The sequence below is a fragment of the Cibotium barometz genome, chromosome 59 (assembly GCF_041138505.1).
Source record: "Cibotium barometz isolate CiBa-2024 chromosome 59, ASM4113850v1, whole genome shotgun sequence".
In the NCBI taxonomy this organism is placed as follows: domain Eukaryota; kingdom Viridiplantae; phylum Streptophyta; class Polypodiopsida; order Cyatheales; family Cibotiaceae; genus Cibotium; species Cibotium barometz.
In genome coordinates, this window is record NC_141104.1 from 1,497,623 (window position 1) to 1,517,271 (window position 19,649).

Here is a 19,649-nt window from a genome sequence, read left to right on the forward strand (position 1 = left end):
TCTCAGGGACCTCTTGTAAATACAATTGATTTTGGAAATATAATGGATTCTTCTTTGTATACCGCTTTCCATTGTGTCTTGATTCCACTTTCTTCATTTCTCATACCTTCCATGGATGTAAATGAATTAAGTGTGTTTGAAAGCAAAGCATTACAGAAGATACTTGATTCGTTTCAAGATGTATTTCCTAAGGAACTGCCATCGGGTTTACCACCTGAACGGGCAGTAGATCATCGTATTGACTTGATCCCTGGTGCTCATCCTGTCAGTATTCCACCTTACACGATGAGCCAAGCTGAGGAAGATGAGTTGGCTAAACAACTCGAAGATTATTTGAGGATGGGCCAGATCCGTCCAAGTAAATCACCTTGGGGTGCACCTGTGTTGCTTAGAAGAAAGAAGGACAACACCTGGAGAATGTGTATGACTTACAAGAGATTGAACAAGTTGACCATTAAGAACCGTTATCCTCTCCCTAGATCAGATGACCTGATTGACCGGTTAGCAAGAGCGAAATATTTCACGAAGATAGATTTACGTACTGGCTATCACCAGATACGTATTCATGAAAGGCATGTTGAAAGAACCGCCTTTCGGACTAGGTATGGCCATTACGAGTTTCTCGTATTACCTTTTGGGTTAACCAATGCTCCAGCTACTTTCCAACAAATGATAAACGATCTTTTTCGTGAACATTTGGGGAAATTTGTGGTGGTGTTCCTGGATGATATTTTGATATATAGTCGTACTCTTGAGGATCATCTCAGACACCTCACGATTGTCTTATCTATTTTAAGACAAAATCAACTATATGCTAAATTAAGTAAATGTGAGTTCTTTTTGACCGACATCATTTACTTGGGACACAAGATCACTCGAGATGGATTGAGCATTGACTATGACCGAGTTCAGAAGCTTTTGGACTGGCCTATACCGCGTACAGTGAAACAACTTCGTTCTTTTCTCGGTTGTGTTGTTTTTCTTCGGAAATCTGTACGGGAGTACTCTTAGCTCACACTGCCAATGACCGACTTATTGAAAGGTCGTGGACGGTAGTCAAATCAACCTATCACTTGAAATAACGATTTGGATATGGCCTTCAGAATTTTGAAAGATTGTTCTTGAAACTGATGCCAGTGACTATGCTATCGGGGCTGCTCTATTTCAAGATGGTAGACCGGTTGCTTTTGAAAGTAAAAAGCTAGACGACACTCAATCTCGTTGGCCAACCCTTGAGAAGGAGCTTTATGCTGTGATTCATGCTCTCAAGGTTTGGAGACATTATTTATATGGCTCCAAGTTTGTGGTATTGACTGATCATCAGTCAATCAAGTATGTGTGTGATGCGGATGATTTGAGAGGAAGGAAAGCTCGTGCTTGGAACTAGGCAGGCTGATTGGAGCTGAGTTAGGGATAGACTAATGGACGGGCACCCAAGTATGGACGGGCGGGCGCCCAAGTGTGGACGCCCGATGACCGGCCAAGAGCCTATAAAAGGGTAGCCAAGGTTAGTTATTGGGACATAGAGAGTCTCGTGAGTTTGTGAGAGCTCTATGGTCTTGGAGCCTGGATCTAGTGCAGACATTCACCTGCTTTATGCAACCAAGGCAGGCAGCAATCTCGAGGCCCGCGAGGACAGCTTCGTGGCGGTATGGGACGTCGCGAAGAGGAGATTGGTCGGTACGTCAACCTAGTTAGCTCAGCTTGTGGCTCGGTGGGGACAGCCAAGACTGTGGGCTTGCCCACGGCTGTCATGGTTGGGAGGTGAGTCTGGCCTGCACCCCCTTGTTGTTTATTCGTTTGTTTGCAGGATTCGAGAGGTGAATACTTTGTCGTTCACCGAGATTTCTACTGACTTATTTCAGTCATTGAGAGGGCTTTGCAGGACTGATAGTTATTTTGGTCCATTTTGGCAGAAGATCCAGGACGGGAGCTCATTGATTGACCAAGACTCAATGACTAAGCAGTCTACCATTCAGGCTGCAGGAGGCCAGTGGATGATTCGGAATGGTTTACTATTCCGTAATGACAAAATTTGCTGGACACCCTGGGGCACACAGGACACTATCGTTAGTGAAACACACTTTTTATTAGCCAAAGATGAAAGGGTATGTAGAAGATTATGTTCTCAAGTGTCAGATTTGTCAGGCAAATAAAGCTGAACGCTTTAGACAGGCTGGGTTGTTGCATCCTTTGCAAATCCCAGGTAATAAATGGGGAAGTATTAGCATGGATTTTATTACCGGATTGCCAAGAACACATCAAGGCCACGATTCTATTTGGGTTGTGGTAGATCGCTTGACAAAAATGGCTAGATTTTTACCGACCCGGAAGACTATTACAATTACGCAATTAGCTCGGTAGTTTATCGAGCAATTGTTTAGACTGTACGGGTTACCGCAGGACATAGTCAGTGATAGGGACTCTAAGTTCACGAGTGATTTTTGGAAACTTGTTTTTGAGAAGTTGGAAACAACTTTGAATTTGAGTTCCTCTGATCATCCTCAATCTGATGGCCAGACTGAAAGAGTGAATCATATTTTGGAGGATATGCTTCGAGCATATGTATCCAAAAGACAGAGTTCATGGGAGGATTATCTTCCTATGTTAGAATTTGCATATAACAGTACTAAGCATACGAGTACAGGGTTTAGTCCTTTCATGCTTATGTATGGTTTTCAACCTAGATCACCTGTTACAGTAGGATTCTCAGGACTTCAGCATGATGCAGCACGTAATTTTTTGCAAGATATGCAGGAAATGTTACAAGTTGCGAAGGAATCTATTAGAAGTACTCAAGACCGAGACAGGTTTTATTCTAATAGACATCGTTCACCCAGAGAGTTCTCTGAAGGAACGATGGTGTATTTGCGAGTTCCAAAAGATTCCAAGACTTTACGGACGGGTCGATCTCCGAAATTATCCCCTAGATACTGTGGACCATTTCGTATTACACGACGGATTGGTTCAGTTGCATATGAATTGGATTTGCCTTCTCATGTGAAAATTCATCCTGTATTTCATGTTAGTAGACTTAAGGAAGTACTGGGTGGAGCAGATCAGTTAGTTACTCCTCAAGAAATTATAGATGTCGAGGACATGGCATTTGTTCCGCACAAACCTGAAAAGATTCTTGGATTTCGTAAAAGAAGATTGCGTAATACGCTTATCACAGAATACAAGATCAAGTGGAAGGATCGTGTTGAGGAGGACGCTACATGGGAGACATTGACTACTCTTCAGAGAGATTACCCTGGCTTTTTAGTGAGCTCAGGAGTGAGCTCTTAGAGGGAGGGGAGTATGTCACGTGCACGGTGTGTATCTACCGTGTGCTACACGCACGCAAGACTAGTTTCGAGGCTTGGGGAAGCTTGGAACTAGGCAGGCTGATTGACGAGCTGAGTTAGGGATAGACTAACGGGCGGGCACCCAAGTATGGACGGGCGAGCGCCCAAGTGTGGACGCCCGATGACCGGCCAAGAGCCTATAAAAGGGTGGCCAAGGTTAGTTATTGGGACATAGAGAGTCTCGCGAGTTTGTGAGAGCTCTATGGTCTTGGAGCCTGGATCTAGTGCAGACGTGCACCTGCTTTATGCAGCCGAGGCCGGCAGCAATCTCGAGGCCCGCGAGGGCAGTTTCGTGGCGGTATGGGACGTTGCGAAGAGGAGATTGGTCGGTACATCAACCTAGTTAGCTCAGCTTGTGGCTCGGTGGGGACAGCCAAGACTGTGGGCTTGCCCACGGTTGTCATGGTTGGGAGGTGAGTCAGGCCTGCACCCCCTTGTTTATTCGTTTGTTTGCAAGATTCGAGTCTCGTACCAAGAACGATCACGAGGAGATCCGTGGGGATTTGACACTCTCTCTCTCTCTCTCTCTCTCTCTCTCTCTCTCTCTCTCTCTTGTTGCGTGAGCACTTTCAGAGCCCCCGCCCCCCCATGGCGGCCCGCACTGGTGGTCATACACTTTCGCGCCTCTCCCCTCTGGCGCGTTGCGCCCTGTTCGACCTCCCTAGTTCTCTCCCTCTCTGCACTACACCCTGTTCGACCTGCCTAGTTCTCTCCCTTGTTTGCGATGTGCCACTTGTGCCTTGGTAAGGTCATCATCCAAGTAAATTCTGTCCCCAGGTAAACCCCTAGCTACTACCCTTTTTTTCAAGAATGTGACCCTGCCTGTGTCATCCTCAAACTGTAATATGAGAGGACGTGGATTAGAAGTCGCTGCATGCTCTCCAAGCTTTCTTGAAGGGTGTCTCACCTTCGTCGTGCCCCAATTTCTTGCATAGCAGTTTCCCATCCTCTTCCGGAGTAGAGCCTTCCCTTCGGGCATGCCTGTCAATTGGCGCGCCTGAAGCATTTCTCTCCTCCTCAATGGTGGCATTCTTCAAAGCCGTTTGCCCTTTCGTTTGGACCACCACCCAATCCTTTTCAGCCTCTTGCTGAATTTCCTGTTTCACCTTAGCTGTCTCCACCTTCACCTCCTCCTTCATCACCTCAGCAAACCCTTTCTTGAGCTCGGCCTTGATTTCTTCGATGTCGGGGCTGATCTGTCCATCTTCCCGTTCTTTAATCCCTTGCACCTTCTCCTTAAGTTGAGAGATCTCCGTTTGCATGGTTGACCGTTCCTCCCGTAATTCTTTGATTTCACCTAAATACATGTCTTCTTGACATACTAGTATGTCCTTGATCACTTTCAACTTGTCCTTTGATAAATCCCCTAGCACACTCTTCTCCTTTTGTCCTGAAATGTGTTTTCCATCTTGTCTATGATGTCGGTCAACTTGCCATACAAGCCCTCCCATTTGGATGATCGGGTAGGTGTAAGTGCCATTGTACTCCAAAAGAGGAGGTAGATGATCATGCTGAAGCTCAGAGTGGTAGCTCTTCTGCAGAGAGCGAAAAAGAGAGAGAGAGAGAGAGAGAGAGGGCACACTCAACAACGCAACGAACAAGGTGCAGCAGGTGTGCATAGCAGCGTAGAGAGGGAGAGAACTAGGCAGGTTGAATAGGGCGCAGCGTGCTAGAGGCAGAGAGGGAGAAGAGATGCCCAAAGTGAAGGCGGCCTTCAATCGTGGCGGTCATGTCATCATTGATGGCAAGATCGTCGAATAGGGACTCGCGGCCTATGAGACAAAGGTACAAATGGCAGTGTGGAACTGCAATGGGTCACTGTGGTCAGATCCAGGGCGTTTTGAGGAGGTGCTGGGAGATGGGGACATTATTTTTCTCACAGGGAGACACCAGAGTCAAGAGAGGAGTTTGTTGAGGGTGACAGGCTATACATGGGAGTCTGCCTTTAGAGGACAGACTAGATGGGCAGGAGGTGTTCGAGGATCAGGGGGAGTGGCTGTCCTTTTTAGGGAGGAGCTCCGGCCACGTGTTACAGTGATGAGACGAGATGAGGAGGCTAGGTTCATGTGGGTCAGAATGCAGCTCACGGATACGAGGGCGGTATATATTGCTGTGTGCTATTTCTCACCAGATGGCTCACTTTTTGCTCAGGGGAAGCGTCATAGAGATCAGATGGAGGATGCAGAGGAGCATGAGGATGCTATAGCAGAGGAGGAGGAGATATTCACAGCATTGTCGGAGGGGATCACGGAGAATAGGAGGAGGGGGGATATTTTGCTAGTGGGAGACTTTAATGCCAGGACCCAGAGTAGACAATGTGAGGTGTAGGATCCACGTTTGAGGGGGCTGGATGAGGAGGACCTCAGGATACAGAGATCTTCAGAGGATCTAGGGGAGATCAAAAAACATGGGAAACAGCTATTGTTGTTTGGTGCACATCATCGGTTCATTATTTATAATGGGCTTGAGAGGTGGCCAGGCTCAGGAGCCTACACTGGTTTTCCATATGGAGGAGGGAGGACTTGGCCGAGGCTACGGGAACACCGTTCACACACCCCTATCTGTAACCCCGAGATATGGCATATGTATGCTCAGTCACTATATGATGTGCCAGATCAGCCGCCTATACCCTATCCTTCAGAGCCTCGGCCCACTCACTCTACTTTCTTTACAGCAGATATGGTGGAAAGTGCTATACGCCAGACGCGCGGAGGACCACACAGGCCTTAGAGGTGAGCATTTTTCATATGCAGCTGGCACGGTGGCGTCATTTATAGCACAACTCTTTAACAAGGCTATCATAGCGGGGTTCCCGGCCGCATGGACTTTACACACTATTGCCCCCATCCATAAGGCTAGCGACCCTATGGATCCGGGTAACTACAGGACTATGATGGTAGGCCACACATTGGCCAAACTTTATGGGTCGGTCATTGAGCATGAGCTCAGTAAATTGGCAGAGACCTTTAGATTCGGAGCTACTGGGCAAGCTGGTTTCCGCCGAAACCACTCCACTCTTGATTATATCTTCACACTCAAGAGCCTCATAGAGGAGGCGAAGGCACAGAGACGTAGATTATATTGCTGCTTTGTGGATTTCCGCAAGGCATTTGACACTGTGCCTCGCGACAGACTTATGCAGAGATTGCAGACACTTGGGGTACCATCAGAGATGATATGGGGGATTATTGCTTTGTATGGGAGAGTTGTGGGTCGTGTGCAATGCCCGGGCGGATTATCAGAGGAGCTTGCTAGCACTATTGGTGTGAAGCAAGGATGTCCATTATCTCCCACCCTATTTGGATTATACATTGATGAGCTAGCAAATTTTGTGGACATAAAGGGGGGGTGGGGGGGGGGGGGGGGTGCGGGGCAGTGGATCATCTTTGGCAGATCTATATGTAGCTTTGATGCTTTACGCAGATGATGTAGTACTTATCTCGGATACACAGCAAGGGTAACAGCGGCACATGGATGCCTTGGGAGAGTTTTGTAATCAGAGGGGCCTGACAGTCAATCTTGGTAAAACCAAGGTTATGATTTTCAATACCACGAAGCACGGGCGAGAGACCACCCATATCATATAGCAGGACAGACATGTGGATGTAGTGACTTCATATGTATATTTGGGTGTCACCTTTACTAGCCTGGCGGGGAGGTTCTCCATGAGACAGGCACTTCAGGACAAGAAAGCCAGAGGGTATGCAGCTTTAGCTTTACTTAAGAGGCAATGTCACCAAGCGCATTTTCAGGAACCCCGTACAAAGGGATGGCTTTTTGATACCATAGTCACACCAGCCTTGATGTATGCATCCCCCATCTGGGCTCCAGGACTATCAGCGAGCGGGTGGCAAGGTTTAGAGCGCCCACAGATACTTATGTTCTCACGGATGATTCATAGTAAAACCTCGACACCACATGAGATAGTTTTGGCAGAGTTTGCGTCTTCGCCCATGCCCTGCCCAGAGACATGTGCTTTCTTTACTGCTGAGATGGTAAGGAAAGCTATTGACAGGATGAGGACTGGGAGAGCATATGATCATGATGGTTTAGTAGCAGAGCACTTTATTCATGCCAGAGATATGCTTGCAGAGCTTATTGCTATGATGTTTAACCGAGCCATGTGTGAGGGTTTTCCTGAGACTTGGAATATGTCCACGATTGTGCCTATCTTCAAGTCAGGGGATCCCATGCTTCCTGGGAATTATCGTACCATCATGATTGGTCACACATTGGCTAGATTATATGCATCTATTCTTGAGCAGGAGTTGAGTAGATGGGCAGAGAGAGAGGGCATACGTGCATCAGGGCAGGCAGGGTTCAGGAGAGGTTTCTCCACTCTTGACCGTATCTTGACACTCAGAGCTATTATTGAGGAGGGCAGATTATATGGCAGGAGGATTTATTGTTGCTTTGTGGATTTCCGCAAAGCTTTTGCCACAGTACCGAGAGCCAGACTGACACGAGATGGGAGTGCCCACAGAGCTGATTTGGGGAATCATGGCTTTATACAGGACAGTTGTGGGGCAGGTACGTACTACTCAGGGTATATCTGAGATGGTTCACTCCACTATTGGGGTGAAACAGGGCTGCTCCCTTTCTCCCACCTTATTTGGGATGTATGTGGATGAGGTTTCGGACTATGTAGAGTGGGAGGGTGACAGAGGAGCGCAGCTAGCAGGGACATGGATTCCGCTGTTATTGTATGCTGATGATATTGTGCTAATCTCAGATTCTCCAGAGGGGATGCAGCGTCATTTGGATGCATTGCACACATTTGCACAGGACAATGGATTGTCTGTTAACCTTGGTAAAACCAAGGTGATGGTGTTTAACACCACAGCACAGTGGGTTAGGAGGTCAGTACCCACCTTTACATATGGTCAGGAGACAGTGGAGTATACAGATGCATATACTTACCTTGGTGTGGTTTTCAGTGGCCCACTATTTTCCTTGAGGAGAGCAGCGGAGACCAGATTGACCAGAGCTTATGCAGCATTGGGGAGACTAGAGAGGATGTGTTCGCAGGTTCAGTTTCAGGAACCTCGAACAAAGCTCTGGCTCTTTGACACTTTGGTCACTTCAGCCATGCTGTATGGAGTGGAGATATGGGGACCCTCAGTGGATCACCACAACCGAGCTGGTAGCACTGATGGATGGAGACGTATGGAGAGGCCCTTGGTTTCTATGATTTCCCGGATGATTAGGGCCAAGGCCTCCGTACCACATGATATTATCCGTGCAGAGATGGCTGCCCCCCCATTGGTAGTAGAGGCACTCACTCGATCAGTCTTCTTTATACATAGCACTTGGGCTCTCCCTAGAGACAGATATGCTCGCTTAGCCCTGGAGTCTTCACGACAGTTGGCATCACAGGGAGACGGATCATGTTGGTATGCACAGATGACAGCTTGGTTCCAGTTGCATGGCTTTAGTATGGAAAGGCTACCTCCATTTCAGTACTCCCTGGATGCACCCTCCCTCTCTCTCACACGGGCAGAGATTACCAGACTTATCAAGCAAGACTTGATTCAGCTGGACACTAGGAGGACATGGATACAGCCGACACAGGAGCTTGGTACGAAGATGGCTTTCTATAGAGATCATCTTCTCCAACTCACGCAGGATGGGTTTGTGATTAGACCCAGCTACATGGATACTCATCTTTCTCATGGGGTACGGTGTGCTATTGGTCACATGCGCACATCCTCACACCGGCTAGAGATTGAGACTGGCAGATTCAGAGGAGTACCAGCTGAGGCCAGGATTTGTCAGCTGTGCCAGATGGAGCCAGAGACAGAGTTACATTACATATGTCACTGTCCAGTATATTATGAGATACGAGGCCGTTTTCACTGCCTGTTTAGAGAGGGTTTCGAACCACTTTCTAGAGTCATGAGATACCAGGATCAGAGATGCCTCGGATTATACTTGCTGGAGCTTCGTAGACATAGAGAGGGTCTCTTGAGAGGGAGGGGATCAGAGAAGGAGAGACACCTACAAAGGCAGATTACAGACTTCTTTCGACCAGAGATTGAGCAGTCAGGCCAGCAGGCATTGCAGCTAGCCCCAGAGTATTGTTAAAAGTCGTATCTCAAAGTGGGGTGGTAGTCGGCCATTTTCACTTGTGAGGGTATATATACCCATGCCCACTATTGTATCTAATAATCTATTCATTGCTAATCAAGGTCAAGCGTTGTTCGTCGACTTTCCTCTCTCTCGCTCTCTTTCTCTCTGCGCCAACTTCTCTCTCTACGTGTGTATGAGTGTGGCTTCCGCATGCAACAATCTGACATGGTATCAGAGCTGAGTGCTCGTTGATTCTTGGGCACACGGAGGAGTTGGAGAAGGTGGCTGCTGCAGCGTTTCAGCGTGGCAGAGCACAATAGCGAAGGTGTTGGCGGCCGGTTGAGGCGAAGGTGTTGGCGACCGGTTGAAGCGGCTGGATGGTGGTCGGCTGGTGGTGGGATATTCTGGGCAGCAAGGAGTGTTTTTTTTCTTGGCGGGGACTGCAGATGTTACGTTTTCGGGGACATTACCATACCCAGCGCTGAGCTGGACAACTGCCTCTTGGCTCGATTGTGATCGGAGCACGCCTTGCCCACCCATTGTTTTTTGGTGCATTTTTCGAGGTGTATTCGGTATCCGGCCGGTACTGAGGTGTCCATGGTTGCATCTACATCAACTTGGTTTCTTCATCTATGTCCACTATGAGCTACAGAGAGGGTGTTAAAAGTCGTATCTCAAAGTGGGGTGGTAGTCGGCCATTTTCACTTGTGAGGGTATATATACCCATGCCCACTATTGTATCTAATAATCTATTCATTGCTAATCAAGGTCAAGCGTTGTTCGTCGACTTTCCTCTCTCTCGCTCTCTTTCTCTCTGCGCCAACTTCTCTCTCTACGTGTGTATGAGTGTGGCTTCCGCATGCAACAATCTGACAAGTATAGCCACACTAGAGGTACACTGATTGATCGGGCTATAGAGCTGGGGCGGTCCAGGCGCCCCAAGATGAGAGGCCCAACGGCATGGGAGACGTCCACTCAGAGTACTCACCGTGGAGGACATTGAGGATATCCGCCATCGACCGATGAGAGACATCTTTGGATAGTGATGTGTATGATGCTTACCTTTGTTGCTGGAGTTTTCCTCCCAGATGTTATCCATTAGGAGCTCCTAGTACCGTACTTTTCCTCATAGTTATTTCAGTTTCAGTTAGTTGTTTTTAGCTTTTCTTACACAGACATTGTATCAGATCCACCAATTGTTGTAACCTTTTTGGTCTCATAGGTCATTTTGGCCTTCTGAAGACGTTAATATATTATTTCTTCCAGAGAGCTATGCCAGTGCCAGCTGATGTACCACGTGGGGTGACCGCACAGAGAGCAGAGGAATTGAGAGCCAGGAGGAGACCTAGACAGACTGGACATAGAGCACCCCGACTCCGTCACCGAGAGATAGCAGCTATCCGAATGAGACACCAGATGGAGAGACAGGAGAGGCTAGCTCGCTTTCATTCAGACTCAGGGTACATGTTCATGCCATTGACAGCCTCAGCATCGGCGATGTATGATATCTTATATCCCTCTTATGGCACTGGATGGAGTTAGACATAGATCTGCATAGCATGCTTGTACTACCCCTTCAGCATATAGAGATGCATCTTGCCTTAGCACTCCATCCACATCCCCACCCCCCTTATATTGTTTGTATATGGGCTCCACCGATCCATGATGATTCACAGTTGTATCCAGACACATGCACACTTTTTCTTTTGTTTCTTTTCTTCCGATGACCGGAAGAACACAGTTGTATTATTTTTTGTCTCATAGGCCGACTTTGGCCTCTCGTAGACGTTAATATATCTTTCTTTCTTTCTTTCTCTCTCTCTCTCTCTCTCCCCGAGATATTCTTGGCTAATGCGACAGTGTGAGGCTCTTTGTTTTTTTACACATACTTTCTTTTAGTTTTACATTCAGTACCATGATGATGTATTCCATGGACATGATGTAACATTTTGGTCTCATAGGTCATTTTGGCCTTTTGGCCTATCTTCAAGTCAGGGGATCCCATGATCCTGGGAATTATCGTACCATCATGATTGGTCACACATTGGCTAGATTATATGCATCTATTCTTGAGGAGGAGTTGAGTAGATGGGCAGAGAGAGAGGGCATACGTGCATCAGGGCAGGTAAGGTTCAGGAGAGGTTTCTCCACTCTTGACCATATCTTGACACTCAGAGCTATTATTGAGGAGGGTAGATTATATGGCAGGAGGATTTATTGTTGCTTTGTGGATTTCCGCAAAGCTTTTGCCACAGTACCGAGAGCCAGACTGATGCGCAGACTACAGGAGATGGGAGTGCCCACAGAGCTGATTTGGGGAATCATGGCTTTATACAGGACAGTTGTGGGGCAGGTACGTACTACTCAAGGTATATCTGAGATAGTTCACTCCACTATTGGGGTGAAACAGGGCTGCCCCCTTTCTCCCACCTTATTTGGGATGTATGTGGATGAGGTTTCGGACTATGTAGAGTGGGAGGGTGACAGAGGAGCGCAGCTAGCAGGGACATGGATTCCGCTGTTATTGTATGCTGATGATATTGTGCTAATCTCAGATTCTCCGGAGGGGATGCAGCGTCATTTGGATGCATTGCACACGTTTGCACAGGACAGTGGATGTCTGTTAACCTTGGTAAAACCAAGGTGATGGTGTTTAACACCACAGCACAGTGGGTTAGGAGGTCAGTACCCACCTTTACATATGGTCAGGAGGAGACAATGGAGTATACAGATGCATATACTTACCTTGGTGTGGTTTTTAGTGGCCCACTATTTTCCTTGAGGAGAGCAGCCGAGACCAAATTGACCAGAGCTTATGCAGCATTGGGGAGACTAGAGAGGTGTGTTCACAGGTTCAGTTTCAGGAACCTCGAACAAAGCTCTGGCTCTTTGACACTTTGGTCACCTCAGCCATGCTGTATGGAGTGGAGATATGGGGACCCTCAGTGGATCACCACAGCCGAGCTGGTAGCACTGATGGATGGATATGTATGGAGAGGCCCTTGGTTTCTATGATTTCCCGGATGATTAGGGCCAAGGCCTCCGTACCACATGATATTATCCGTGCAGAGATGGCTGCCCCCCCATTGGTAGTAGAGGCACTCACTCGATCAGTCTCCTTTATACATAGCACTTGGGCTCTCCCTAGCGACAGATATGCTCGCTTAGCCCTGGAGTCTTCACGACAGTTGGCATCACAGGGAGACGGATCATGTTGGTATGCACACAGATGACAGCTTGGTTCCAACTGCATGGCTTTAGTATGGAAAGGCTACCTCCATTTCAGTACTCCCTGGATGCACCCTCCCTCTCTCTCACACGGGCAGAGATTACCAGACTTATCAGGCAGGACTTGGCTCAACTGGACACTAGGAGGATATGGATACAGCCGACACACGAGCTTGGTACGAAGATGGCTTTCTATAGAGATCATCTTCTCCAGCTCACGGAGGATGGGTTTGTGATTAGACCCAACTACATGGATGTTCATCTTTCTCATGGGGTACGGTGTGCTATTGGTCAGATGCGCACATCCTCACACTAGCTAGCGATTGAGACTGGCAGATTCAGAGGAGTACCAGCTGAGACTAGGATTTGTCAGCTGTGCCAGATGGAGCCAGAGACAGAGTTACATTACATATGTCACTGTCCAGTATATTATGAGATACGAGGCCGTTTTCACTGCCTGTTCAAAGAGGGTTTCGGACCACCTTCTAGAGTCATGAGATACCAAGATCAGAGATGCCTCGGATTATACTTGCTGGAGCTGCATAGACATAGAGAGGGTCTCTTGAGAGGGAGGGAGGGGATCAGAGAGGGAGAGACACCTACAGAAACAGATTACAGACTTCTTTCGACCAAAGATTGAGCAATCAGGCCAGCAGGCATTGCAGCTAGCCCCAGCGTATAGCCGCACCAGAGGTACACTAATTGATCGGGCTATAGAGCTGGGGCGGTCGAGGCGCCCCAAGATGAGAGGCCCATCCCAACACCGACGGAGACTACAACAGAGGATCAGGACCATACTAGCACGGCATGGGAGACGTCCAGTCAGAGTACTCACCATGGAGGACATTGAGGATATCCGCCATCGACCGATGAGAGACATCTTTGGATAGTGATGTATATGATGCTTACCTTTGTTGCTGGAGTTTTCCTTCCCAGATGTTATCCATTAGGAGCTCCTAGTACCTTACTTTTCCTCATAGTTGTTGTTTTAGTTTTAGTTAGTTGTTTAGTTGTTTTAGCTTTTCTTACAAAGACATTGTATCAGATCCACCAATTGTTGTAACCTTTTAGGTCTCATAGGTCATTTTGGCCTTTTGAGGACGTTAATATATCATTTCATCTCTCTCTCTCTCTCTCTCTCTCTCTCTCTCTCTCTCTCTCTCTCCACACTGGACCTTGTGGACCCACCTCACCCCCGAGAGGAGTTGCCTCGGACCGGACCTCCGCATTCCAACATGCCCAACGCCCCCAAATGCCGACCACTATCCCCTCCAGCTCCAGATCTAGGTCATGCTCCGTTGCCATCGAGCTACCTTTCCACGTGACGTAGCTGAGGAAGACCTCTTGGCCATGCTCATTAGCCCCATGCTTGATATTTTGGAGAGTGGTATACCATCTACTGGGGGCTTATGCTCCTCTCATATTTCTATGTTTCTAGTATTCCATGATAAGTTTCTATGGAAAGTTTTATATCACCCCTCTTAGATACCTATGTTTTTGTTTCTATTTTATTTTCCATTCCATGATGAGATAGGCCATGGACATTATTGTATCACTTTGGTCTCATAGGCCCATTGGCTCTTTAGTAGACGCTTAATCTCTCTCCGTCTCTCTCTCCACCGCCATCGTGCTACCTTTCCACGTGACAAAGCTGAGGGAAACCTCTCGGCCATACTCATTAGCCCCATGCTTGATATTTTGGAGAGTGGTATGCCATCTACTGGGAGTTGATGCTGCTCTCATGTTTGTATGTTCCTAGTCTTCCATGATGAGTTTCCATGGATGGACAGCTTTGTATCATCCCAGTGAGATAGCTATGTTTACGTTTTGATTCTGTTTTGTTTTCCATTCCATGATGAGATATGCCATGGACATTATTGTATCACTTTGGTTCTCACAGCATGGCCTAGACATGGATCATCTACCACCATTCCAGTATGACAGGGATGCACCACATATCCGTCTCTCTCATAGTGAGAGGAACAGAGTATTGAGACAGGACCTATGGCAGCTCTATACACGAGAGACATGGTTAACGCCTACACAGCCTCTTCCACCGAAGATGCTATACTACAGAGATCACTTCATGAGTATCACTGATGATGGATTTATAGAGAGGCCTAGATACATGGAGGGCTTTTAACCACACGGCTCCCGAGTGGCTATTGGTCAGCTTAGAGTTTCATCACATCGATTGGAGATCGAGACTAGCAAAGCAGCACGGAACCCCCGAGAGGAGAGGGTATGCAGATTGTGCAGAGAGGAGGTGGAGAGTGAGGAGCATTATGTATGCAGATGCAGAGCATATACAGCGATCAGAGAGAGATATCCCATTTTATTCAGAGCCACATTCCCTACGCCAGATCTTTGAGGCAACAGACCAGCACATACTGGGGAGATTCATTCTAGACATACAGCATCACAGAGAGACATCATTACAGGCTTAGACAAACACAGATTACTACATTTTTTCAGGGATCCATTCCACTCCCAGCCTCTACACAGCAGGGAATTACTCTCCAGAGAGCAGAGACACTCAAAGCCCGCAGGAGACAAAGGACACCTGGCTTTCGGACACCACGCCTATACAAGAGAGAGATGACAGAGATCAGAGCTCAGTTTCACAAAGAGGGTGCGGAGCGACTGGCTCGCTTCAGACCCAGGCATGTTCTTCAGGAAGCTGTGGACACCCCCTTCATTGATGTATACCATTTTATACCCCCAGTATGGTACAAGATGGAGCTTATTGCACACCTCAGCTTTTTAGTCCAGTACTTTTTCATTTTGTTGGGATGACAGAGGATACCCCACACAGGTACACTGATTTGTCTCATAGGCCGAGTTCGGTCTTCTGGAAGACGTTAATAAAATCTTTCTTTCTTTCTTTCTCTCTCTCTCTCTCATGCATGTACATATGGGGGGTTCAAAAGGCCATACCTGCCATGCCAATCACAATCACAATGACAGGCTTTTTGCGTCCAGAGAGAGATGGTTCCCCGCCTTCAGTGAATCCCGAAGCAAAGGGCGTTTCATTGCGAAGCAACCTCTGCACATCATTCTCCACTTGCCTCAGCTGATCTCCGAAGACTTCCCCACGCTCCTTATCTTTGTCCATATGACTGGTGACAAATTTAAATACGAAAGTAAGTTAGAACACGAACTTAGACCATAGGGCTTCGGAACGAGGAGAAAACAAGAAGAAGTGGGCAAGCAAACAACTTGAAATATTAAAAACAATTTAAAATTGAAATAGAAAAATCTCTCTCTCTCTCTCTCTTACAGATACAACAGAGCCTATTGCCACACGCTCCCCCTCTGTTTATGAGGATGTATCACACTTTTAGAGTTGAGCATACGTGTAGCCCATAGGCATTTCTTTGACAATTTTGATAGTGTTTAGTTCTTGTTTCATTTTTAGTTTGTTATTCCATGATTCATTTACTCATGGATTCATTGTAACTTTTGGTTTTAGTCTTTTGCAGACGTTAATATATTTACTTGGATAAGGATCTGACCCCGACACAGGTGGCACATAGGAAGGCCTTAATGGAAAAGAACATGGTAGCCCGTAAGGAAGGGAAGTGGGCAGTATACAAAGATGGGAAAGTCATCATTACAGAGAGACGCCCCACCCTTAAATAGGGGCACGGGGTCTATGAGACTACACGCATCCAGATGGCAGCCTAGAGCTGTAATGAAACTCTATGATCATATGTGGGAGGCTTCTGGGAGACATTTAAAGGACGAGATATCGTCTTCTATACAGAGACACACCAGAGCTCAGAGAGGAGATTGCCTCGTTTCGCCCACAGGTACAAGTGGGAATCAGCTTATCGCGAGAATACCCACAAGATAGGAGTATGGGGATCAGGAGTAGCAACAGTCCTATTTAGGTCTCGCACCTTCAAGGCATGATCAGCATAGTCATGCGAGATGAGGATGCCAAATACATGTGGGTTAGGCCACAGCTTACACCCCTTAGATATATACATGTGGCAGTTTGCTACTTTGCACAAAATACTTTGCGATATGCTATACTCGATAGTTAGGATAGCCTAACCACCCAAGCAGAGGAGAGGAAGGAGTCCCCTTATGAATCATTGTCTAATGAGATCTCAGTCATGTTGGAACTAGGTGAAGTTCTCCTTATTGGGGACTTCAATGCTAGGACCAAGAGTGAGTAGTCATAGTTATATAACTTTGAGGACCTTATCAGACTACATGCACTTGACCAAGAGGGCACAGGATTGTAGCAGGCGTCTTAGGACCTTGGAGCTATCACTAGACCTCCTGGAGTTGGTTCTCGGTATGGTCTCGTTATTTAGAACCATATGGCACAGTTGCCCCTCTCCGGCGAACTCACAAGCTTTCCATATAGTGGAGGATCGAGCATAGTGGATTATATTATAGGACCCCATGAACTTGCTTCACTCATCCCTGAGTTCAACATCCCCACATGTCCTCTTGGAGCTGACCACACTCACCTCTCCTCCATTGCTTGTACACCCAGTCCACTGCCACCCCACCCACCTCCCACCAGGGGATCTTTTTTTTGCGAGCTTCGACTTGTGAGCTTTTTTTTTTAATGTGAGCTTTTTTGGAGTACCGGCTAAAGCATTTCCCAAAACTCTCTCTCTCTCTCTCTCTCTCTCTCTCTCTCTCTCTCTCTCTCTCTCTCTCTCTCTCTCTCTCTCTCTCTCTTTGTTTCTTTATACTACACGTTGGTGTAGGTTTTTTTTAAGTCAATAAATGGGCATAGAAATCCCCCTAATAGAGAGGTGTGGCAATAAATATTGGGCATGGGGTGGATGAGAAAGAGCCCATCTAGGACAAGTAGTGGTAAGGCCAATTAAGTAGGAAAGTTATGATCGAGGAGTGTGAGAAGTGGAAATTTGCCAAAAAGAGAGGTAGGAAGTAGGTTGGACATGCAAAAGAGAGGAGAACAGAGAGTGAAAATCAAGAGATTGAGAAGGGAGAAGAAAAGAACAAGTCTGCATGACAAAGGTAGGATCCAAAGTAGAGATCTTGGTAAGAACATCCTCATTGGGGTTAGAGAGGTCATCAGGAATGCCAACATAGTCTTTTTCATGTGAGTCAATAGGTGTTTGCATGCTAGACACTTGTCATATACAGTAGCACATGAAGATCAAAACTATCCATCAGCAAGTCCTACTCTACAGACTAGAAATAGGGCTATTGATGGGGCTACTGAGGGAATTTTGACATGATGCTTCATGTACATATAGTATAGAGATTTGAGAACAATCCTATAGATTACATGAAATAGAGGTTGGCTGGCATCTTGGACTAGATTGGGTAGTTTTTTGCAAACATTGATTAGGGTTGTTGAGGGCCTTTCCTTGTGAATTTAGGGTCAAGGCTTGGTAGGATTGTGGAAGAAGGTGTTTACACTGAACAAAACAAGTCTTGAAGCTTTTTGAGAAGTGGAGGTAGGTCTGGGTTGCTTTATAAACAGAGGGGCCGTGCATGCTTGCAAGGAAAGTTTCCAAAGATCGCCTTCCAACTAGTGGGTTTTTTGGGGGACAAACCTTGGCATTTAAGGAGAAGGGCATGAGCTGAGAGTAGAAGGAAGTCTAGGGAGGATATGTGCGAAGCCTTGAGGTGTTTGGGGTTGGATAGATGCGCTGGAGTTAGGTATACTGTCAACACCTATAGCTATCTAAAAGAAGTTTGCACGATCAGTTTTGGAAGTCTTGGATAGACTCAATGAGAGCCCAATACAAGGATATAAGATTGTGAGTTGAAAGGAGACTTAGCAAGGATCCCCTAGTGTTGTTTGCTCAGAGAAGAGAGGAAGGAGGTGGTGCATAGAGAGCTATAGAGGGTAGAGCTAGAGCTAGTCTTATATCATCTCAACGTCACATTTAGATCAATCTCTCTCATTGGCATGCACACCCATGTTAAGAATCATGGATCAAGCTCTCCTAATGACAAGACATCTACCTAATGATAAGCTAATCCTACACTAATCACAATACTAAAATAAGGTGGATAGAAGTGAAATGGAACCGTGATAAAAACAATATCGATAAGCATTTTACCTTCCAAACTTATTGAGCAAGGACAGTTGTTGTTGGTACATTGTACCATACAGTAGGGCCATGCCTCTGCTCTACAGCCATCTCAACTTCAACCTAATGCCTTTCCTCATCTTTCAATTGCTCCAAACTTATTGAGCAAGGACAGTTGTTGTTGGTACATTGTACCATACAGTAGGGCCATGCCTCTGCTCTATAGCCATCTCAACTTCAACCTAATGCCTTTCCTCATCTTTCAACTGCTCCAAAAGAGAGGAATTATCTGCCGAACCAAACTTCTGAAAGAGGAGCACCTCGTGTGCAAATGAGGGTGCCGCATGGGCACGAGTAATCCTGTACAAAATGTTATAATATGAATACTTGTGTAAGTGACGAGCAATAAAAACTAAAGCAAGACTGAGGCACCTACTCATTAGTGGCTTTCAAAGCCAACAACAGTTCACCCTCTCTCCTTTTCTCCACATCGATGAAGTGGCAAACAACCTTCATGTACATCTCAGGTACATGCTCATAACCTACAAACCTAACTCATTATAAGGACCAATAAAGGAGAATCAAATTATTAACTTAACTCATTTAATGGGAAGCATTAACTTACAGTCTCGTATGCATTGCATCCATGCTTTAAGCCTGTGATCCCAAACATAAAACTTATGACCCTTGAGATCTTGCCAGTCTTCATTGAGCTGATAGTCAAACTCATAACTCAAGAAACACCATGTGGGTCCCCAAACTACCCGATCAACATTTGTAACTTTGGCATACTCTCTAGACCCTAGTTTTTGCAATGAGACAATGAACGGAGATGCAATAAACTCCACATAACTACCATGATCATCAAAGGCCTTCAACATGGCATCAACATCACTACTAATGATGACAGATTGCTTCATTGGGTATCAATCTACAAGAGGGATTGGAGGAGGGCGTGAAGGTCTTTGAACTT

At 46.6% G+C, this 19,649-nt stretch overlaps 1 protein-coding gene across 2 annotated transcripts in view; it reads right to left on the bottom strand.

The window, feature by feature from the left end:
* The window catches only part of LOC147605360 (GPN-loop GTPase QQT2-like), a 40,652-nt gene extending 24,610 nt beyond the window's left edge, over positions 1–16,042 (bottom strand). Inside the window, exons 1-2 of one of the 2 annotated variants that reach the window (XM_086793438.1) lie at positions 15,925–16,042; positions 15,582–15,763 (exon numbers count right to left, since the gene is read on the bottom strand). In XM_086793438.1, coding sequence (XP_086649564.1) covers positions 15,582–15,759 — 178 coding nt within the window. In that variant the 5' untranslated portion in view covers positions 15,760–15,763; positions 15,925–16,042. Of the gene's footprint in view, positions 1–15,581; positions 15,878–15,924 lie in introns of those variants that run through there. The other variant, XM_086793439.1, reaches the window with a different exon arrangement.
* Positions 16,043–19,649: the final 3,607 nt, after the last annotated feature.